Source organism: Danio rerio, chromosome 13 (genome assembly GCF_052040795.2).
Source record: "Danio rerio strain M-AB ecotype USA chromosome 13, GRCz13ab, whole genome shotgun sequence".
Classification (NCBI taxonomy): domain Eukaryota; kingdom Metazoa; phylum Chordata; class Actinopteri; order Cypriniformes; family Danionidae; genus Danio; species Danio rerio.
In genome coordinates, this window is record NC_141033.1 from 29601877 (window position 1) to 29626978 (window position 25102).

Sequence of the window (25102 nt, forward strand, 5' to 3'; positions counted from 1 at the left end):
AAAACAAAGTAACCATATACAGTACACTGTAAAAAAAATCTGTTAATTAAATGTTCATATCTTGTGATTGAGTTTTCCGTTTATTTATGGTTATGAATTATGTTATGGCACCTTGATCTCTTCTCTGTTGACTTTTGATGTTGAAAATTTAACTCTACAGTTTAACAAAATGACCTTTAATGACAGTTTGAAATATTATAATGCATAATAAGTAATATATAGGTTATATATGTTATATATATATATATATATATATATATATATATATATATATATATATATATATATATATATATATATATATATATATATATATATATATATATATATAAAACAAAATTTAATGGCAGTTTATTACACCACCCAGACCCAGTCTATTACACCCAGTATATTAGAACACTAACCCAGACAATAAATTGCTTTAATAAAAGTCACTTTTTCAGAATTTTTCAAGGTTAAACATTGTTTCAAGAAAGATAAAGGTTCCATACTGCAATTCAAAAGCATAAATAAAAGAGGAAAAAGAAAAGCATGAATCACAAGATAAGAAAAACTGCTACTTACGAATATTTTTACGGTGTGTCTAGTGACTTTGTAAGTATTTAGACATGCAATCCACACTGTAAAAAAACTAAAGCCATTTCAGTATAGAACAAAATGTCAAAACAAAAAATTAAGTAATTTAATTTAATATGATGTAGGAGAAACGGTTAAGATGTCTATTTAAGATATAGGTGATAAACTATTTTTATTTTTAGTTTTCTGTTTGGTCTGTTCTACAATAATTTTATTAGACACTTTTTTCAGTTATGTAGTTCTCTGACATTGAGTATAGTTTTTCTCTTTTATACTTGTATACTTACAGGTTTCTTTATGCATATATTTGTTGAACCAAGTCAATGTTGAGGAATTCTGTTATCACATGTTATCACTATTGTTGATAACCATGTTTACTAAAAGCACAATAAAGTTTAAGTCAAAAAATAAAGTCAAATGTATTTGTTTGTAAAGAAATGTAGTGCAGGCACACTCTACAAGCGGGAAACGTCTCTGCAAGGAAAACTCCAGCGTCATATGTTTTGTAGATGCCACCTGGTCTCATATTTAACAGGCTAAAGTCTTTAAATTGTAGAAATGTTTTGCTAAAAAAAATCCAAATATGGGAAATGTATATTACAGAACATCAGCGTGATAAAGTGCTGTTGTTATTGCCTATGATGAATTGTTTAGAGAAGCTAACATAAACCTTAAACAAGATGAATGCTAACAGATTTGCCTCTCTGTCAGAGATGGGCTCTATCACAACTAGACTGTTTCATTATTTAATATATATTTAAAATAGATAGGAATAAAATTGTAGTTGAAACAGTGGAGCGATTGATGGAATTGTAAAAGGCATGAAGTCAACAGGCAGTTATTTGTATCACATTTACATTGCAATATGAAATATTAGATAAATCTTTCTGCATGAAACGTCCATCTTTATTTTTACAATTTTTACATCTTTATTTTCTACTGTCTATAATCAATCAAAAAGCCCACAAATGTCATTCAGCCTTTGTTAAATTGATACATTTCAGGATTTATAAAAGTCTTTAATCTTTGAATGTTTAGCAGTACTTTTTAATATAATGTGTATTAAAAAGCATTTTACTTCTATAATGTGGCATATTTTGGAGTGAACAGATATCCATCAATTAAAAAATTTACACAAGGGCTTATGGGTTTTTAAGTTTTATTGGTACTGAACGTATTGTGTTTGGAAAAGCGGATATTACACTTTCAGAAATAAAGGTACGAGAGCTGTCACTCTGGTGGTGTCTTTTTAAAAGCTACTCATTTGTACCTAAAGGTTCCCTATTAATACCTCAAGGGTACATATATAGTACCTAAAAAGTAATCTCTTAAAATGTTTAGGTTCAAATTTAAGCTTTTGAGGTACCATTATGACCCTTTAAGTACAAATGTGTGTCTTCTGAAAAGGTACCACCCCAGTGACAGCTCTTGTACCTTTATTTCTGAGAGTGTACATAACAGAATGGAGACAGACCTGCATGAGAGTTATGGCTAAATATATTTGGTTTTGCTTAATCTAATACACGTATTTTTCAAGCAAAGTAAATTCAGAGGTAGTTTTTTGTGTTACTTTGTGTTACATCACATTATGTTATGTTATGTTATGTATCGGATAGCATTATCTAACAACTAATATCCAGTAGCAGTAACTGATATTAGCAAAATGGCAAGGTAATTTTAGAGGCAGTTATTTATTTATTTATTTATTTATTTATTTATTTATTTATTCATTCATTCGTTCGTTTGTTCGTTTGTTTTTTGTTTGTTTGTTTAATTGTTTATTTATTTATTATTCTTTATAATTGTTTGCATTGTTCAGTAAAAAATATACAGTAGTGTTATTCAAAGTGACATAAGAGAAAGTTATTTCAGATGAAGATATTTTATTCAGATCAGTGTATTTTTTACATCAGTTTTTTATGTTATTTTATGCTATACATTTAAGTTATGGAAGGGATAGCATTATCTAATAATATAAAAATCCATTATTTAAAGTGACATCAGCAAAATTTTATTTTTAAATGGATTAATTTAAAATTAATGATTAATTATATTAATTAATTATTTTATATACTTTTGTATTTTGTATTAGATACAAATAAAAATAGGTAAAAACAAGTAAAAAATCTGAGAAAGTAATTTCAGTAATTTTATTTTATTTATTAATCATTATGCAGATGAATATATTAATAGACCTGAAAGGTTTCATTTGCAAAAAAACCCAGACATCTCCTTCGATGTGTAAAATAAAAATCACATTAATGTGAAATCCAATTTTCATTTCATTCCTGTAAAGCAATCCGTCATGAACAAGATAACATCTATCTGCAAAGTAAATATACTCGGTGTCATATTTTATTTGCACTTAGTATTTAGACACTTGCACAATTTCCTCAATAACCAGTAAGAAAACGTCTCAGTAGCTTTTCAGTAATTAATGACAAGGTATTGAGTCCCCCAATAGAACGTCCCTAATTAATACAGTGGCTTTATTTTAGGCTTGCGATCTATTTTGGAATACACAAGACAATTTAGTCAGGACGGAGGCAGCTGCCGCCCTGGAGCGTATGACGAGGTGAAAAGGGGATGAAGAGAGAAAGAAAGAATAGAGAGAGAGAAAAAGCAACTCCACATGTTGCCCTCACGTGTAGCGCAGGTCATTAATTCAGAGAGGAGGGGGTGTCCTACATACCTTTTCTCCCTCTAAATATATATATATATATATATATATATATATATATATATATATATATATATATATATATATATATATATATATATATATATATATATATATATATATGGTGTGTGTGTGAGTGGGTATGGATAAAGATATATAAATATATGGCATGCTCTAAATGTCCTCATTAGAAGTGTGATTTATGATACCCCTACACTCCACCTTCTTTACGTTTGTGCTGCGGTAAGAGTGGATCATGGCCTGCTCTGCATCTGTTTTTAGGGTTTGCCAAAGCCAAAACAGCTCAGAATGGTTAAATCATATGCAATGTACAGTTCGCCAGACCACTGAACATCTCCTAGAGAGGCTTTGGCCTGCCAGAGAGCGAGTGGATGGATTGCACACAGATGTTTGAAATACTTTAGACATACCGAAATGAAAACCAGCTATGCATTGTAATGTAGCAAGGACAAGCATGTTGCAAACCTGTCAGAAAAGTTTTACACTGGACATAAAGTTCTGCAGTTATTACTTATTTATCAGCATGCTGTTTGTCAGGTATTAAATGTTTCGCTGCTGTTTTTCAATGTGATCAACTTTGCGCGGTTTCATTATGCTTGCAGACATGAACTGAGAAGACATTCCCTTGTTTCCTCTTTTTCTGTAGTTGTTGAGCACGTCACGTATGTAATGGGAAAGCATTTGAACATTTGTTGAAGTTACTCTTCTTTAATGGCATTGGTGTGCTTTAACTAAAGCTCAGTTGCTATAAACAATTTCTGTTTTGAGTTTGTCTGGAGTCAGGTAACAGATTGCTTAAGAAACGTTTTGCAAACATACAGCTGTGGATACGATATAATGATGCACTTTTTGCATCTCTTTTTGTGTCTATACATAAAACATTAGAAATGTATATTGTTTTAGGATGTTCTGGTCCTGATTTTTGTTTATCACAAGTGTAAGTTTAAATTTGATTATTATATTTTTAACCATAATGGAAAGTAAAAAAGGTAATTCGACCAGTCTGCTGATATTACTGTATGTGTTGCTGTCATTTTGTAAACAAACAAACCATACTGTGGAGTTAGTAGATTGGTGTTGGTGGAGTTGTTACAACCAGTGTTGGGGGTAAATCATTACAAGTAATGCAAGTTATGTAATAATATTACTTTTGGCCTTCGGATATTTATTTACTGTCTGTTCCTAAAGTGCGGAATGAGATTTTGAATGAGGCTTTTAAATATGCAGCACCTTTTGCATGGAATAATCTACAAACAAAGTTGCAGTTTAAAGAATTAATTTCACTAAATGCTTTTAAAAAGAGTATAACATATTTAGAAATTAAAAAACACAGGCTTGTAGACGTTTTAAATAATTTGTTTTGTCAATGTGTGATTCATGTTAATTGTTAACTTTTTTTTGTTTGATGTCTATTAGATCTATGTGACATTTATACTGCCTAATCTTGGCCAGGACGCTCTTGTAAAACAGATTTTTAATCTCAATGTGTCTTTCCTGGTAAAATAAAGGTTAAAATAATAATAACCTTTCTACTTAACAAGTAAAGTAACAGAATAATACTTGAGTTACTTTTTTGAAAATGTAATAAAACGTTATTAAATAAATAAATTGGTGAATTAAAATTAACTTAATCACAATGAATCACGCAGTCACTGAGAGGATGTTCATTGTTTTGAACGCACTGAGAAAAAAAAAAGAGAAAAGGGGTTTGTCTCAATGGACAGTAAATTTACTTCAGACAAAAAGTACAAAAGTAGCGAGCACATTGCTTTAAACTTTTACAAAGTTCTCAGATACCATCCTCAAATACATTTATGATTAAATGTGTACAAAATTTTTAAATTGCTTTTAATAGGAACTTTCCACAACACTTGGCACACCTGTTGTTATTGTTTAGCAGGTGATGTGGTACTTCATTTTTACTATTTAATCTACAGTCTAACTTCAATCCTTATTTAGTTTACTTCATATTAGGTGACTTTTATGATATGAAAGTCATCATGATCACAATATGAATATATTGTATGCTTTTCTGTCTGCTTCTGTCTGAAATTAGCATGTTTTTTAATTTTAATTTTAACTGTTTTATTTTAAAAATCTGACCCTGGATGGCAAAACATACTGCATATATGATAGAAATTCCCTAAACTATCAAAATTATATATTTTTTCTTTTAATGCCAGAAATCATTAGAATATTAAGTAAAGCTCATGTTTCATAAAGATTGTTGTACATTTTCTACTGTAAAAAAATAAATAAAAAATGTACCGATGTACAGCATTTATTAATCATAATTGAACATTTACTAATGCATTATTAACATTTAAGTCCATGCTTGTTAACATTAGTTAACATGAACTAACAATGAACTACTGTATTTTCATTAACTAACGTTAACTAACTTGAACAACTACAGTAGTAAATGTATTGTTCATTGTTTGTTCATGTTAGTAAATGCATTGATTAACATTTACTAATGGGCCTTATTGTAAAGTGTGACCATATATATATAAAACTTTTTTGCAATTGTATTGCTATTAGCATTTGTATTTTAAAAGTGATTTTCTCAGAATTATTTTTTTTTTTTATGATTCCAGATTTTCTAAAAGTTGGTACATATTGTCTTATCATAAGAAACCAGAAATCAATGGAAAGCTTACAGCTTTCAGGTTTTGAATAAATCTCAATTTCCAAAGAAATTGCACTTATGACTGCTTCTGTAATTGTGAATGATTCATTAATTCCCCAGAGGAGTGCATTAATTGGCTGTGGGAGCCATCATTTCATGATTAAAATTCAAAGATTAAAAAACTGCAATCACCTTTATTTACACATATTCATAACAGAAATAAGCTTATCATGCATCCAGCATTTGGGTTTAAATAAAATAAGTGGTTTGAAATTAAGTGTAGGTGAGTGACTTATTTATTGTCAACAAATGTTTGCTGTAACTTGAGTTTTAAGTGTTCTGAATGATGATACAGCACATTTCAAATAGCTAATACCACTACACCGTCAGCGATTAGCATAGAAGCCCATCACACACTGTGAGTGCTAGCAACTTCAGATAGCCTTTCACCTGCGCTAAGAGGAGAAGAAGAACTGATTATTTTTTTAATTGTCTGATTTAGATCAAGCGTGTGCTGACTATCATGCAGTGCACTGCAAATTATGAGAGAAGGTAGCTCATTACTTCTCACACAGGATAACCTTTCATTCAAATAAGCGTTTCTGCTTTGTTAAAAAAAGACAAATATGCTTAAAATATTAAAATCCACTATGAAAGAATAATGAGTTCTAAGCTTTTAATCTTTTGACTGCTTTGAATTTATATAAGCCCTTGTTTGATATTCTGTCTGATTACATAAAGCCGCCGTTGAAACATATTTGAAGGTGGTATGTTAGTTTAGTGTAACCTGCTGAGAATGAGAGTACCCAAAAGAGATATCAAAACTGGGGGAGATAGTTGTGTTTGCTGTCATCTCAAGAGGAACCTAGAGGCATTCACACTATTTTCAGCTAAAAACAGAAAACTGCTTATGTATTCTGGTAGTTCTATTACGCAACTGCTGAATTTTGAAAATGATTGAAGTGATTTTAGTACTGATTCTATTCTATTAGGATCTCACTCAGAAAGAGCTATTTTCCTATTTAAAGCTTGACTCTTATGTTTTCTACATCGTGTAAAACCAATACAAAATAATAAAAATTGCTTTGTCAGAACCTTTGCTGCAGGAACTTTCAATGTGACCATGTGCTTGACTTGCACAGGGAGAACGTGCCAGTCTAGCTGCCTAAGATCATTGCAGCCGCTGCACCCTTACTACAGCAGTAGAGTTTCTTGATTATTATGCCGGAATGAGAGTATAGTTCCTAACCATATCAACCTAGAAAATTGCTACTTTTCATTTTCCGTTGTTCTTAGTATACTGTGTGCATATAACTACAGAAGCATCAAGCTTTACATAGGAAAATAATTGAAACTCTTTGGTCATGTTTGAGCTAGATGCTAATGGTCTAATCAGATTAATTGATTTATGCTAAGCTAAATGATCTGCTGAATGTATAAAAAAATGGTAAATGCATTTCTACTTGTTTTTGTAAAACAATAATCTTTGTGATAATGTTGTTTCTGTAAGCAAAATGGCATCATTTTGTACTTTTTTGTCATGTAAACTTACCTTATAGCGCATTCCAAGAGTTCACACTTAGCTGATGATTTATAATAAAGTTTAATTGGCATGCTGCCCCTGGAGAGAGCCCTTAGCTCATAAGATCCTTGAGCCCAGGGCTCCCTCCCATTTGCAAGGCAAGAGGGAAGTTTGAGCTCAGGTAGATCTCAAGAACTCCCCTGCTGTAGTAGCTAATGAATAGATAGTGATTGCTCTTAAGCGATAACTACTTGCTAGAACATGTCTATGGTGCCGATTTGGATTAGTCAATTAACTTAAGTTGCATGTTTTTAGAAGGTGGGAGGAAACCAGGAAACCCACGTGAGCACGGGGAGAACGTGTAAAACCCCGCACAGAAACATCGGCTGGCTTGGTAAGGGATAGAACCAATGATGTTGGTTCTGTGAGGCTACAGTGCTAACCACTGGGCCACCATACCACCCATCTAGGAAAGGAGGAGGAGTAGGGGTGGAAGGGGGGATTCTTTAAAACGAAAATGGCTGTTATGTGGTATTTATAGTGGCTTAGAAATCATCTTAATGGTGAATCATAAATTGGATAATGCGGGGCCGGCTGCAAGCAATCATAAGCACGTAATCCTCTCGAAATTAGTTTATAAATAAATTTCACTTACGGGCCATCACCCCTAAAGAACAATGTGAGAATTTGGATAAAACAGATTGATGCAGCTGTGATGTACTGTTGGATGAGATGTTGTGCCCTAGTGCTACAGTAGCTAAAATACATTCTGTAGGCCAAAAGGACTACTTAAGTTTTGTGTGTCCTGTCAAACACTACTTTTGTACAAAAAAAGACAATAAAATATGTGACCCTGGACCTCAAAATCAGGCATAAGGTACTATTTTTTTGGAAATTAAGATGTTATATAACCTAAAAGTGGAATAAAGTTACTATTTGTTGATATATGTTAGGATAGTACAACGTTTGGCTGAGATATAACGATTAGAAGATCTTGAATTAAAACATAAATAAATAGAGATAAACTGTCCAAATTAAGTTCATAGCAATGCATATTATTGATCAAAAAAGGTTTTGATATATTTATGAAAGAACAATCACAAAATATATTATCTAATTTAGAAAACCTTCAGTCCTAAACATTTAAGACGAGACAAAAATTGTGTGAAATAATTAAACCAAAACCACATTTGAACGCTGTGTGAAGCTAGTAAATACTTGTCAAGGTTTAAATATATGGCACCTGAAATATATGAAATAGCAGGAATTAAAGTTAATATATATGGTTGTTATAAATAAAATGTTAATATGATACTCCATTGTTTATCCTATGGACTTTGACTCTCTTACTACTGGAAATAGATTGGAAACTTCAGTTTATCCTTATTGATGAAGTGATTATTATGTCTGATCAAATAAAAACTTAAACCCTTATTGTAGCAAGTACATACTGATGTGAAAATCTACTCTCAAAGTGTGGTCTTGTCTTGTATAATTAGGTTTTGCTATCACCACAATATATTTAAAAGTAAATCAAGGATTGAAAAGCAATTCCAAAAGACTTTATATATGCTTCATTCTAAGGGTGCTTTCACACCTGTGAATCGATTCAGTTGTTCCGAAACAGGGATTAAAATTGTTACAATGTTGCTCTTTGTTCTTGGTGCGGTTTGCTTTCACACAGCAAAGTTTCTAAACAGACCAAAAGAGCTAAAACAAGTCAGGTGTGAGTAAACTCTCTTCACATTGGTCAGTTTCACGGCTTATTTTGCAGAGTCCCACTCAGCTGTCAGGGGGGTGGTAGTGGTTTGGTGGTGTTTGACAGGGTGCGCGCGAAGTGTCTGAAGAGCGGGGACGGATGCGATGGGGAGGGGTGAGAAGGGTGCGCAACGTATTTGAGGACCGGGAGGGAGACGCGCGATTTCCGGTAGGCTACCACTCGTTTGCGGGCACCCGGGAGTCTCTGTGCATTTGGGATGTCTGGAATGACCTCCCGCCCTACTCATAATTCTCTCTTCATATAGCCGTATGCCTATTACATATCCATAATACACTGTGATATAACCGGGCTCGGATCGTATAGCTTTCTCACTACAATCGATTCGCTCCAGAGTTTGTTTCAATCGAGCCGAGACCACCTCATTCGAGCGATCTTGGAGTGATTGTTTTGGCGCAGATCTGAAAGCCAAATGAATCGCGCTAACTGGGCGAACGAGACAGGTTCCGAAACAAAAGTCTAGGTGTGAAAGCACCCTAAGACAATTTCATTGAGAAGTGTGCAGCACATATTTACACATTCATTGGACATTTGTGATGCTTTCTAAACAACAATGCTTTGGATTTTTTTTATGTTTTCCACTCATTTGATAAGAACCAAAGTATATAAAAATTACTATATTTAAAATGTTAGTAGTAAAAACAGCAACAACTACAACAATCATTTGACCTAAATTTGCTACTCTAGATTTCTATTTTTATTTTTTTTGTCAATTCAGCATGCGTCTGTGAATGCCCTATATAATATATCAGATGGCTTGAAAAAAATATACTCTGAAATTATATGTAAAAAGGTTGGGGAGATATTACACTGAGTATCATTCCAGAAAGCAACTGGTTTACCCAGAGCCTCAAAGCTCCATGACTGACCCTGCAGTCCTTTGAAGCCTGATTGGTTTAGATGAGGCTCTTGTCCAGCTCTTCTGGCTGACAGCAGACTTGAACAGCAGGAGTCACACCGCCAGCAGTCACTAATGAGACTATTAATGGCCTGTCACATCCATAAATGACCCATTACTGATACCCAATCACTGACTTTATATATAACCACCTTACATTCACTCCTGATTGTTTGTTTAATAATTTACCTGATAGTCTGATCATTAACTACACTGTACGATTATCTGACAAGCTCATTCCCAATGATCCATAGACTTTTTGACAAACTGCCATCAAAAATTATGATTTCCAGAGTTTATTTGGAGTTTGTGTTGATTCTCTGTTATTTTAAATGAAACAAAGCAGATAAGCTTTACTATAACTGCAGACTGTCATCTTTAATTTGAGGGTATTTACATGCAAATCGGGCAAACGGTGTAGGAAACACAACAGTTTTCATACAGTTGAAGTCAGAATTATTAGCCCCCCTGAATTATTAGACCACTTGTTTATTTTTTTCAATTTCTGTTTAACAGAGAGAAGATTTTTTTCAACACATTTCTAAACATAATAGTTTTAATAACTCATTTCTAATAATGGATTTATTTTCTCTTTACCATGATGACAGTAAATAATATTTTACTAGATATTTTTCAAGACACTTCTATACAGCTTAAAGTGACATTTAAAGGCTTAACTAGGTTAATTAAGGTAACTAGGCAGGTTAGGGTAATTAGGCAAGTTATCGTATAACACTGGTTTGTTCTGTAGGTTATCGAGAAAAAATATAGCTTAAAGGGGCTAATAATTTTGTCCCTAAAAATGGTGTTTTAAAAATATAAAACTGCTTTTATTCTAGCCGAAATATAACAAATAAGACTTTTTCCAGAAGAAAAAATAATAACAGACATACTGTGAAAATTTCTTTGCTCTGTTAAACACCATTTGGAAAGATATACTTTAAAAAAAAATAAAAATTGAAGGGGGCTAATAATTCTGACTTCAACTGTAGGTGCCGCCCACTTGTTAAGGGTCCAAAAGAAATTATTTATGAATTTGCTTTTTTTCTGGTAACATTGCATAAAAAGAACATTATGTTGTCAAATACACATTTATTTTCAAAAACAGTGGTAATAAATTTAATTTATAAAACTAAATTAGGTAATCAAATTAAATGCGAGTTTAAATGAATAAAATATAAAAAAAAGCAATTATAAACAAATGAGTATTTTATGCTGAAATTTTCTTTCTAAATGATTAATGATACTAATAATAATTGTATATGTTATTGTATATTATCATTATATCATTATCTTTATTTTGATCAATAATGTTATGATTGTTATTGCTGCTGCATCAAGACGTACAAGAAAAAGTCTTTATGCAATATTAATGGATTTCTTTTATGACCTTTTAAAGTTTTAATACAAATTTGGATTTTAGTTATAAATGTTGTTGAGTTTATGCTTGTTAAGTTTAATTATTTAAAATTACGCAAAAAAATCATAATTCATTTTATGCATACTGTATTGAAGATACCATTATTATTAAACAATATATAAATTATTTTCAATTGGTTGATTAATTCAATTTAAATTACTTTATTTATTTATTTATTTATTTATTTATTTATTTATTCATTCATTCATTCGTTTATTTATTTATTTATTTATTTATTTATTTATTTATTTATTTATTTATTTTTATAGTTTTTTCTTTATTTATTTGTGTATTTATTTATTCATTTATTATTTTTTATTCATTCATTCGTTTATCCATTTGTTTATTCCTTCATGTAATTATTTATTTATTTATTTATTCATATATTTATTTATTTATTTATTTATTCATTTATTTATTCATTTATTTATTTATTCATGTATTTATTTATTTATTCATTCATTTATTTATTCATTCATTCATGTATTTATTTATTTATTTAATTTAACACTGTTTCTCTCTGAGATTTGCTGACTCGCTAGCTGTCCCTTGAGGGCTCGTGTTCCCCAGTGTGAAACCTCTTCTTCTAATCCAAGCAGATGTTTTGTTTTCAGTTACGTCACTGATGTGTTTCCACAGAGCCTTAAATTTGACCATCGTCTTCTTTTCGGATTTGTTTGTACCTCTCCTCTCTCCCTAACTTTGTTTGACTAGTACTGTCCCATATTCAAGTTTTCACCTAATGAAGATAAACTAGGTAATTACGCTTTTGGCAGAGTGGAAGTATGCAGTGTTATATTTATCCATTCTGACAGTATGGGGTCGGATGTGTAAGGGCAGTCTGAATCTATAGGATAGAATTTCCCGGGTAGTTCCTCTTTGCAACAGCTGCTATCTGGGACAGTCTTCTGTGGGACGGGTCCTCAGGTGATCTGCTGCAGATGTGGCTGGAGAGAGCAATTTATTTTCTCGTTGACAGTGTTTAAAGTATATAGCACAAGCATCTGCAAGCTCTTTTCATAGAAACAACAGTTTGTGACAGACTTCATGTGTAAGGAAAATCTTTTTTTTTTGGCTTTTATGCTAAATAGTTTATTTTAATTTAACTACCGTTTAAATTAAGGATGTGATTTCTGATTAAATGTACAGTCTCTTTGTTGATCAACCATTGGGGTGGGTTTTGTAAAGAGTAACCTGTTTGACCAGAAATTGTTGGTAACACTTTAGTTTAGGTCACAATTCAGAGTAGTAACAAATCATTAACTAACACCACTAGCTTATTAAACTTATTAACAGATAATACTAATTATCTGTTTATTAATAGTTAGTAAGGTAGAAGTGGTATTTAGGTTTTGGGATGGATTAGGGATGCAGAATAAGATCATGCTTTATAACTGCTAAAAAGCAGTTAATGTCTTAATAATAGTCAGGTAATAAGATTATAAAGGGCTACAATAATGGCATAATTTTGTAGGAGAAACAAGATATTTGTGTCACTTTATTCTTGCGTAGCCAAGATCTTCAGACTGATGACAGAAGTTCTGAACTCCACAACAACTCTCATTGGCCAGGGATCAATTAAAAGATTATTTGAAAGTTCTAACAATTTTTTTTGCTATAGCTGTTGTATATTTATGCAATGTGCTGCAGGGTTTCGTTTTCTGTTCCGTTTTGGGCCCTGTTTTGTTCATATGCAATACTTATAATGCTTTACAGGGATGAGCATGCGGTATTAAGATATAATATGTATTTTATTTGTATGGAACCTGTTCGGGTTTTAGGGTTGCACGATTGCACACGTTCTTAAACAGCGCTGATTTGCCATTGGGTTCATGTGCTCAACAGAAATGACTGTGTTTGGCACAACAGACATGACCGTGAACGTCACCTCTTCACCAAATTCCTTGCTGTTTACTAAGCGTAAACACAAATACAGGGACACTGGAGCGTTTTAATGCCACGATTCATCAGCGGATCGCTCAAATGTCAGCCTATAGACAAACCAGCAGATTTACGTGACTTTGAAATGCTTCAGGGTCCATGTATCTGTGATTACACTCTGTAAACATTGGTTAGTTTGGTGAGCTAATGACTTTCAAATGGCAAATAAGCGATGTTTAAGAATGTGCTCAATAGCGCTCAAATGTTAGCGGGAAATGGACAGTTTAAAATTTGTTTTGTATCGATTCCAAAAAATTATCCAATTTCAGTATTGTGACAACACTACATCAGTTGTATGCAGTTTAGCAGCCAGCTCTACTGATTCCAAATCCAGCAGCTGATGGAAATGGAGAAAAAAGCTTAAGAGCCTTTGAGGGAGAAAGTGTATGATAAGGAATAATAGACGATGGGTGTGAACTCAGGTGTGCACTGTTTCCTAATAATTCAATAGAGGGGATTCAATTATTTTGCCTATAGTATACTGCAGATAACAAGCCTTAAGACACGGTTCAGATGGTAAAATTTCAAGAAAATTTCAGTTTGTTTTTGTTCTCTTAGTTCATCCTGAACATGCCATTTTTTTGTTTGTTTTTTCTGTTGAGTTTTTAGCATCACGATGGCATTGTTAACAGGTAGACCATTAAGGAATAGGTAGTCTCTTTTTGGTCAACAGCTTGTTTAGGAAGCTTGAATTAAGTGGCCCTAAATTAGTTTTGATTGTAGGTAAATAGGTTTGTTATGTGGCAAATAAATAATGGAAGACTTATGGGATTAATGATCATCATGTTCTGTGACTCTCCTTTGAGAATATGCACCAAGAGGCCTTATTATTCATTACTTCGATACTACTGAGAAGTAAATAAGACCCTGTTCCTTTAATGATGCTGTCAGTTACAGTATCATATTTAAGTAAATCTTTTATGAGCACTATTGTTGGGTGACATGTGCACCCAATGACATCAAGTATACTAAAGGTATGATACTTTTCCATTAATTTATAGTTTCTTTTGTTATCTGATGCCACTCAGGTCAACTTAGCATCCTCCTGAATAAGCACTGCAGTAAAAAAGGGTAAAGTTGCATAATCTGTCTTAGTCATGTTTGTTCTGTGTGAAATCACTTTAACATCAGGACAAGCACCTACGGCTTTTCCTCTGTAGAGTGGGGTCCTATAATGCATCCTTGTCTTTCAGCTGAATTCTTTATTCTATTTTGTTGTAAAGCACTAAGCGTTTGGGGCATGCTTATTTCTAGGGTCTGCCCGGACATTTAACATCATGCTAGAGGCTTTTTGCTTCATGACATGCACCGTGTTGCCTTTGTAGCTATAACAAAGAGAGATGGAGAACTGGTTATGTAAGACAATATATTTTGCATTTTATTCAAAAGTGGCTTTTTGAAAAATTTACCATTAAATCTTGCTTGTAGATTTTTTTGTGGAAACCTATTTTGTCTTTATATCATTTAATATTTCACTCTTTTCTATTTGTAATCTGCTTAGTGTTTTTTTTTTATTTATTTATATCTAAATATACTCTATGTATCTATATAAACACACACGGTCACTTTATTAAGTGTTCAGCTGCTTGTTAACGCAAATTTTTAATCACATGGCAGCAACTCAATGCATTTAGGCATGTAGACATGGTCAAGACGATCTGCTCCAGTTTAAACCAAGCATCAGAATAGGAAAGAATGGGAATTTAAGTGACTTTGAACGTGGCATGGTTGTTGGTGCTAGATGGGCTGATCTGATTATTTCAGAAACTGCTGGCCTAATGGGATTTTCATGCACAACCATATCTAGGGTTTACAGAGAATGGTCAGAAAAAGAGAAAATATCCAGTGAGCAGCAGTTCTGTGGGTGCAAATTCCTTGTTGATTCCAGAGATCAGAGGAGAATGGCCAGACGTTTCGAGCTGTTACAACCAAGGTATGCAGAAGAGCAACTCTGAATGCACAACGTGTCAAACCTTGAAGTGGATGGGCTAAAGCAGCAGAAAACCACACTGGGTTCCACTCCTGTCAAATAAGAATTCTACAATTCACACAGGTTCGCCAAAATTGGACAATTTAAGATTAAAAAAATGTTGCCTGGTCTGAAGAGACTTGATTTCTGCTGCTCAGGCTGGTGGTGGTGGCACACTTTGGGCTTTTTAGTATCAGCTGAGCTTCGTGTCAACACCATAAAGCGCAAATCATCTCAGACTGGTTTCTTAAACATGAGTTCCTTGTACCCAAATGGCCTCCGTAGTCACCAGTTCTCAATCCAATAGAGCACCTTTGGGATGTGGTAGAACCTTGTTGAATCTACACCAGAAGGATTAAGGCAGTTCTGAAGGCTAAAGGGGGTCCGACCAGGTACTAGTACGGTGTTCCTAATAAAGTGCCTTTATATTTTCCTGCATAAAGTCTATACACACACACACACACACATTAATGCAAAATACTTTTGTTTTACGCAGATACTTAAAAAAAAAAAACTATTTACACAAATTTTTATTTAATTTAACTTAAATCAAATTCATAGTCAAAAAACATAGCTTTGCAATCTGTGTGTGTGTGTGTGTGTGTGTAATTAAAATGTTAGGCCTATTTTAAAATAACATTTTAAAATGTATGTGATGGCAAAGCTGGCTTGTTGGATTATGAATGCCTTTTGAGCTACTTAATTTTTTGGTATTTTTGGTAATCTAAATTATTTGTAGTGTAAATGTATTTTAAGAAATGAAATTTATTTCAAACAAATGTTTTGCATTAACGTAAAAGCATTTACTGTGACAGTATTGTGTGTGTGTGTGTGTGTGTGTGTGTGTGTGTGTGTGTGTGTGTGTGTGTGTGTGTGTGTGTGTGTGTGTGTGTTTGTGTGTGTGTGTGTGTGTGTGTGTGTGTGTGTGTGTGTGTGTGTGTGTGTGTGTGTGTGTGTGTGAGAGAGACATGTTGTTAAATGATTACAAAATTATTTAACTGTTGGGATTAACCATGACCAATTTTATGTGTGTATTTTGTGTATTTTAGTTGTGACGAACTTTGATTCATCGTGTGCTTCCCTTTGTTGTTGTCCGTATATAAATAATTTAAAAATTGTTATCTAATAATCTCAAACGACCCAAAGTTGGATGAAAAGACCTTGATTGTTACGCAATACTCATTTTTATACATCACTAGGACATAATAATCCATCACCAAGCGAGTATTTTCAATCTGAGTGAGCGACGGTCTCTTTAATGGGGTCTCTCACGGAGGTGCCTTGGGCTGTCTGGTGCAGCTGCATGCTGAGACTTTCACATTCATTACTTAGAAATGCCTAAATACGTCTGCAGAGTCTCTCAAAACAATTTATGAGAGTTACTCACATCCAGTGATGCCCAGCTCCACTCTCTTATAGCAAAAGCAATGCTCTTTTGTAATGTAAAAGGTTGCACTCCTTTATGTCATGCCCAATTTTTTTTTTATTCCCTGCACGTGCACTGATTCTTGTGCTTTCCATGTGCGATTAACCGTGTTCATCTGAGCGTGATTTCGTCACTGTTCTCCTCTGCGGTTACGTCACATCTCCATAGTAACTTCCTGCCTCCCCTTTAGTGTGCATTCTGGCTCACTGCACAGGTAATGGCGTTTCTGTACAGCGTGTCAGAGAGAAACACAATATTTCAAATGAAGCTGGCACAATAAGCCAGAGCTTTGCTCGCGCTAATCTAGCTGCTACTTTCCTCTCTAACATGCGTTTGAAGATGAAACAGGCATTGTTAATTAATTTGCCACTGTGTTGCGTTTTAGCCCAGGAGAGTGAGAAATAAAGACTGGCGGCAAATGTACTAAACGCACACGCTTCATTCACTAGCTATCAATATGTTCTAAATGTGCTTAATTAGTGTGCTAAAAATGTAACCGTTTCTTTCTCGCCCGCACCTTATTCACACAATTATGTTAGCTTTCTAAAATTAGCATTGCTATTATTACCCGCAGAAAGTGGGAGGTAAACTGGAATTCATTGAAAAGAGATTCATTTTCAAATGATCGTGGAAGCAGCTGTTAATCAAATGCTGGTAAATAAAATACCTTAATTTAAATGTGTTATTTATTATTTATACATTTCAGCATTTGGATATATGTATGATATCATTTTATTGTAACATGCCTTTATTAAAGTACATTGCTCATTACTAAATGGTTAAAGACTTCATTTTACAACTAATTGTTCATTTCTGGCATGAAAGCAAAAGATGACAGTGCTTTCTCAGTCTAAGTCTCAGTCAAAACTTTGGAACACATTACCTTAACAAATTAGAGCTTCATCTAGATTAATCTAATATTAATATTTTCTTTCTTTCTTTCTTTAATTATTTATTTTATTGTGGCAAATATTGTCCTGTTTCTTTAATTGTTTATAATTTTTGTCATGTTTTCGATGCACTTTGGTAAATATTCATGTTGTTATAAGGTGCTATATAAGTAAAGTTGACCTTGACCTTGGCCTTTCTCCTGATGTTAAGGTGTATTGAAATATCTGAAATATCTGTTTTTGAGATTTCAATCTTGAACCGTTTAGTTTAATAAGCAATATACTGTACTTTAATAGGTGCATGTTACAGTTTGGTAAGATGCATCTTCAGTGATCAGATCACAAGTGGTTTAATTAGTTAAGACAGATCGTCACCTTAGAATTATAAGGTTCTATCTGTGTTCTCAATGATTTTGAGATATTGAGCTTCAAACTTTTTGATTTCCATATAGCAAACAGAATATGTGTAGCATTTGTTTGTTTTTTTAAATGAAAAAAAATTTAAAATGTAAACAACTTATAAAAAACATACCATAATGTAAATACGTTATCACTTAATAAGAATATGTCAATAACTCATTTTTGACAAAAAATGTCCTTAAAATTCTATATAAACCTTATAACTCTATGGTGACAAGATTATTTTAAATATGTTTTAATTTATTTGTTATATGAGTTCAATTAAAAGATTGACATTTAAGTTTAAGGTTTGAATGTAGACTACTGTTTAATTATGTTAAAACTGTAAATGCTGTAGTAGGATTAGGAACTCATCATAAATAATGGAAATTAAATAAAATATTTATTTTTGCTTGCATCACAAACTATTCAGCAATCAATTTTGTGTTTAATAAACGTCTAAAGGTATCTAAACGTAGACAGCTTGGCTAAAACAAGGCTAAACTTGGGCTGTCAGTAAAAATCTAATAGACATCTAAGCCCAAAATTAGACTAATCCTTAAATAGACAGAGTAGACTGACTTTATATGTGTAATCAATCATTTCTGTTTATTTGACAAATAGTGTAGTTTTGGCCTATTCTTAAATGTCTAATAGATTTTCACTCACAGCCCAAATTTAGTCTTGTTTTAGGCAAGACGACAATGCTTAAATGCCAATTAGACATCTTTAAAAAACAAAAAATGCTTGCTGGGTAAATATAGGTAATATACTGCATTTAATTCATATTTCTGCTTTAATATTTACTATAGTATTGTATCTATTACTTTACTATTGTTAAGTGTAAACCTGTTTACCAAAAACATTCGTTCATTCACTTTACTTCGGCTTACTCCCTTATTTATCAAGGGTCACCACAGCAGAATGAACTGACAGCTATTCCATCATATGTTTTATGCAGCAGATGCCCTTCCGGTGACAACCCAGTGCTGGGAAACACCTATACACTCTCTCATTCACACACACTCATATACTATGGCCTATTTAGTTTTTTCAATTCACCTACAGCGAATGTTGTTGGACTGTGGAGGAAATGGGAGCACCCAGAGGAAACAGACAGAAATGCAATCTGACCAAGCGTTGACTCGAACTAGCAACTTTCTGCCACCGTGCCACTCATTTAAGATAATTTTGCAGTGTTAGACTGAAACATTGGAAAAAAGGCAAAACATGCACCCACATTTAGACCTTCCTTCAAAAGAAAGTGATCAAAAAAAGAGAAATCCCAGTCATAGTTAAGTGTTATGTGTCTCCCTTGTCTACTTGATATCAGAATAAACTAAAGGCATCCTAACACCAGGTGTAAATAGTGCCAAAGAGACTTGAATAATTCTGCATCCTCAGCAACCAAACACTCAAAACTAGCCTGCAATATCCAAAATTGTGGTGTGAAAATTACATTTAGCATAGATTTTGTGAGCACATTTGCACCGCTACCTAATTTACATAAATCCTTTAGTGAACCCTATGCTGAGACAACAGAGGCACCACAGTCAAATAAGCGGCACAATTCGTTTTTAGTGAAAGGTTTTTGTGCTTTTTCTTGTCTCTCGTGTCCTGGACAGATCGCTGCTGTCTCTTTACTATGAGGAAGACACTAAGGTGTCATATTTTGCCAATAGTGTCACAACTTCCTTCACTTCACCGCATGATTCTTTTGACATCTCAGGGGCGATGAATTATTAAACAGTTTCCACCAGGAATGACAGTGCCACTATCCGATATTTTTTTATTTTTCCTTTTTGTTGATGAAGACAAACTCAAGTTTCCTATCAGCCACAAAAAAAGATGAAGAACAGTGTGTTCCGACACTCTCACAACCAGATCCCAGTTCTGTATCACCATTCGCATCACATCACAATGTCAAAATGCGTCACGTCATAATGCACCACGCAGCCCCGAAGCTCCATCCTGAGTGCTGTTTTTTTTTTTTTTTTTTTGATAAATATAGAGGTTTTATTTATAGAGAGTGGAGCGGTAAGTGGGGGCCAGCGCTCTGGAAAGAGTCGCGCTGGAAGACGGTGGAGCGGAGTGGCGTAAGGGCAGAGGCGCTTGAGGACAGAGCGACCCAGATGACAGTGCTGCCAGAATAATCACCCCCTCCCAGACCAGACAAGCCCGGACCGTGGCTCTGCTGCGGGAACGTTCGCCGCATGATGTCACTTTTGTTACGGCTAGGCCTCGCTCCTGCACCACAGACGGCCCTCATGAATATTTGCCAGCTGACTTCCGGGCCTCTGTTGCTCACGGTAACACAAATGAGGAGTGGAGCCTGTGAGATTTTAACAGTATGTAACACATATTCTGGCTCACTGTGTCCCTGTGAATGCAGTGCGAATAGGAGATATCACACAGTAAGACTGAGCTGGACTGGTCAATCCTGGCCAAAACAACTTTTGCGAAAAGCCCAAGTTAGATCAGTGACGATGAGACTCTGTGCTGTGTTGATGATGTTAGTGTGTGTTAAACATTTGCATTTCTTACCTTGACATTCAAGTTACATGCATCTTCAATGGGCTTCAGTAGATTTCACCCAAAGAATTTTGGCTCCAAGAGTCTTTCCGAATGTTTTCTGTTGGTTAGCCAGGAAAGTCTTCTTTAAGTAATTGGTGAAACTTGATTTTTTTAAGCATTTGAGATAAAAAAAAAAAAAAAATCTCAAAGTATTTTACAACTCTGTGTAATGTTCTGGGAAGGTTTTTGATTGCAGAAAAAACCTACAAGCAACATTTTATTCAATAATTTTCATTCAATAACCTACAGAACATATTTATTTGGTTCCACAAAATATATCAAATTGGGAACCAAAAGGGAACTGTAGGAGAATGCTGTATGTAAATGATGAGTGCTGTGTATTTGTCCTGTGAAAATTATTTTCTTTACACAAAATAATTCTTTCTTATTCCACCTTTGTTGTTTGTAAATTGTAGGTTTTAGTATATCCCAGAAAAATGCTTGGTTACAGAGTCACCATGGATATCACTCAGCATTTGCAATATGTTTATTCTTGTTTGCTAGGGAACATGTGTAAATCAGACTTGATCACTTGGTTACTGCTTCGAGACTATTATACTATAATAATAATAATAATAATAATAATAATAATAATAATAATACTATATCAGTTATCATTATTAATAGTAATATTAATAAACTTTATTTTATAGCGCCTTTAAAAACAGCATCTCAATGCACTTTACAAAAATCTAAAATGTGCAGCAGTAAAACATACATGCAAGGACGAATGCAAAAAAATATAATAATAATAAAAAAATAATAATTAAAAACATAAAATAAAAATAATAGATCTAAAAATGAAATAAAAGCTACCCTAAAAAGTAAGTTTTAAGTGAAGATAAAAATAAGCTGTGGGAAAAACAAAGGGTAAAGAGTTCCACAATTTAGGTGCCAATATTTATTTTTTAAATAGGAGTTATGTGCTCTCTTGCAAAGTATTACAATAGTCAATACAGGAAAATGCAAATGTGTTAATTTTTCAGCTACAGAAAAGGGCAGCATGGGACGAAGTTTGGCAATGTTTTAATCTTATTTACATTTTATATGAATTTATATGCCAAACTTTAAAATGTTGTGTCGGTAAGTTTTTTTCTTCATCGTTACATTTCTTTTAATCAAATTTATTCAGCATTAAAACAGTATTAAGTTACAAGAAAAAATCTATTTGGGTTCCTGAAAAATCAAGAAATCACTTTTTAAACAAAATCAATAAGCAGCAATAGTGATAATAAGAAGTGTCACTTGGTTTTGTAAAGAAAAAAAGGAATAATATAATTGAAGGAATAAATACATTTTAAAATATTATAGTAAATAAGAGTAAAAACAACAAAAAATTAACCTGGGCAGTAGTCAACAGTAGTACTGTTAAAGTCAGAATTATTAGCCCCCCTTAAGAATTTTTTTCTTTAATAAATATTTCCCAAATTATGTTTAACAGAGCAAGGAAATTTTCACAGTATGTCTGAATGTTTTTTCTTCTGGAAAAAGTCTTATATTTTATTTTGGCTAGAGTAAAAGCAGTTTTTTAATTTTATTAATTTTAACCTGCCCAGTTAACCCAATTAACCACGTTAAGTCTTTAAATGTCACTTTAAGCTGTACAGAAGTGTCTTGAAAAATATCTAGTAAATATTATTTACTGTCATTATAGGAAAGATAAAATAAATCAGTTATTAGAAACGAGTTATTAAAACTATTATGTTTAGAAATGTGTTGAAAAAAATCTTCTCTCTGTTAAACAGAAATTAGGGGAAAAATAAACAGGGAATTATTCAGGGGGGCTAATAATTTTGACTTTATCTGTATAAATATTTAAAGTAATATAAATTATGTACAAATTATATTGACAGATGCCATAAACATCACATAAGAAAGTCTTTATTTTAATATATTAATAAAGTGTTTACTTGTGTTTGAAAAATATTTAATACTAATAACTCTGCTGTAGATTAATCTGTCCACTGTTAAAGGTTATGTGTTTTCTTTGTTCCTTGCAGGTTATGGCATCCCCAGTCTCTCAGCTGAAGACAGTAAGAAGTGGGAGAGTCGCAGGCTGCTGCAGGACTTTGACATTGACAGCAACTACACTGATGAAGTGCAGCTTGGGCCCAATGCTGATAAAAACTGCACACCGCCTGGTAGGATTTAAAACAGCACACACACATAAGAGTCCAGCAGCTCTTTCAGTTCAAGCAAGAAGATGATAGTTTTTTGTTTGTTTGTTTTTCTGGGGAACATGACATGACTAATATCACATTTAATGGGGGGAAAACAACAGAATGTGATTAGGCAAGAAGTCATGCCAAGTTCCACTTGTGAAATTGTTTTTTTGATGACAGCGTTTCCACATTAGGATGTGTAACAGACTGTTATGAACATCACGTTGAGCAACATCGAGTGAATCTGGAATGAAAAGTTCTGACATGCTATGTTTGTTCCCACTGGTTTGTGAGTCCACAGAGGTGTTAGTATTGTATCAGGACTTTCCTGTCATCAGTAAGTCAGACACTAACTCTTTTGTTGCATTCTGAGTGAGTAATCTTGCTGACACAGACTTTGCTATTGTTTCTCTTGTGGCCCGCTGCCGGCACATAATGTGTGTTATAGAGACCTATGAGCAGCGACTGGGTCAAAGGTTAACAGAGGCCAAGGTGAACACATTAACATCAATAAAGAAGCTACATACTGTAAAAGTAGTGCTAGTCTAGTCATAGTCTAAAGAGCACATTTCCAGGAAATAATTGTCAAACTTAAGAAAAACAGACACAGAGAAAAGTTAATAAAGTCATTGTTAATAAAGTCATATTTTATCATTCAGATATTATGTAAAATACCATCTTTTACCATAATAAAGAACATTTTTGTGTAAAGAAACGCTGTTAATGCTGTATTATGCATGCCAGGCCATTAGGTGACAATGTCACTGCACACCTGCACACATACTGTCTTGTAGTCCAGCATTTTCTTTTAAGTACTTGTGCTTATAGACTAAACATGTACAGTAATATGCATGAGCATTGACATCGCTGTTTTTGCTCTGTCCACATAAAAATCAAACTGTTTTTCTGCACGGTTTTGCTGTTTGACTGAAACCAAAACTTTCTGAAAACTCCGGCCAGGGTGAAGATTTTCCAAAACCTTATGAATTCAGCAAGCACGCTGCTTTCTCCTTTCTGATTGGCCAACATGGCTGTGTTCATATCATATGTGGAAGACGCGAGAATGAGGAAAATTTCTTCATGTTTGTGGAAAATGCATTACATATTCTGTGTCAATCGCACCACAGGACGGTAATTTGCATTGACTTGCATGCAATTCACTTACCAAAATACTTAATTCCCCGTTTGGTGTGAATGCAGCATAAGGGGCCCATCCCAACAAACTGAGAGGCATCTTTTTAAAAATGATTTACTAGCATCTGCGATTGTTTTGTGCGCTGCTTATGCTCCCTCAATGGCTCGCGTTTTAACCATCTGCTGCGCCTCGCGTTTTTGCACTTGTGCACTATATGCTTGCAGTTGAAAAAAAAGTCAACTCTGAGCAGAAAAATCATACTATGTCAGTCGCGTCTTTTTCATTTTCCAATCAAATGAAAGCTGAGGTGGAATTTCCGTTGAGGTGAAAGCAGTGTTTATGTTGTCAAGATGACTATGGAGACTTTTCAATTCAATTCAAATCAATTCAATTCAATTCAATTCAATTCAATTCAATTGTTTATTGTCATGTGCACAGTAAGGAAACACGTTTCCCTGTACAATGAGATTCCTACTTTGCCGTCCACAGTGAAGTCAAACACACAACATACACATCATACTGAACACATCAGAAGTGACTGAAGTATGATTGTAAAATGTAAGTATATAAATATCTATGAAAGTAAACAATATATAAAACTGATTTTGGAGTAATGAAACAGATGTAAACAATGTATAGTGGTTCTTAAATTGTGCAGAAAAAAAAAATTGTGCAAACTGGTATGGGGAATGTAGTTTTGTACTGAGCAAAAGAAGAGACTGTTTATGTGCATTGGTTATCTGTGCATCGGTTATCTGTTTTAAAGATAGAGGATAGACTAGTGCTTAATGTTTCAAAAGTTCACACTTAGATATGCTCAATTATGATATGGGTCAATTAACAAAATTGGGAGACAGAGTCAGTCAATTGATTGGTCAGTCAGTCAACAGCGACCTCTGGTGGATTTACGTGAGAACAACAGGTGTGAATGGCACTCGCAAGAGAAATTTGAGATCTCAAAAAGCATACACAGCGGCCTTTCGTAGATTCAGGAAAACAAAAACTGCAAAAAAAAAAATTTTAATTACCTCCTAGGACGTATTATAGGACGCAGTCTCCAAAAATGTATAAAGAGGTATGTTT

General features: G+C 33.5%; 1 protein-coding gene across 5 annotated transcripts in view; it reads left to right on the top strand.

Moving 5' to 3' along the window:
• Positions 1-25102, top strand: part of slc24a3 (solute carrier family 24 member 3) — a 162644-nt gene that overhangs the window by 26439 nt on the left and 111103 nt on the right. For all 5 annotated transcript variants that reach the window (XR_015506009.1, XM_087279479.1, XM_087279480.1 and 2 more), the window contains one exon: positions 22723-22863. Coding sequence is in view for 2 of the 5 variants with exons in the window: in XM_087279477.1 (XP_087135603.1) it covers positions 22723-22863 (141 nt within the window). In the remaining 3 variants the exon portion in view is untranslated. The remainder of the gene's footprint in view (positions 1-22722; positions 22864-25102) is intronic.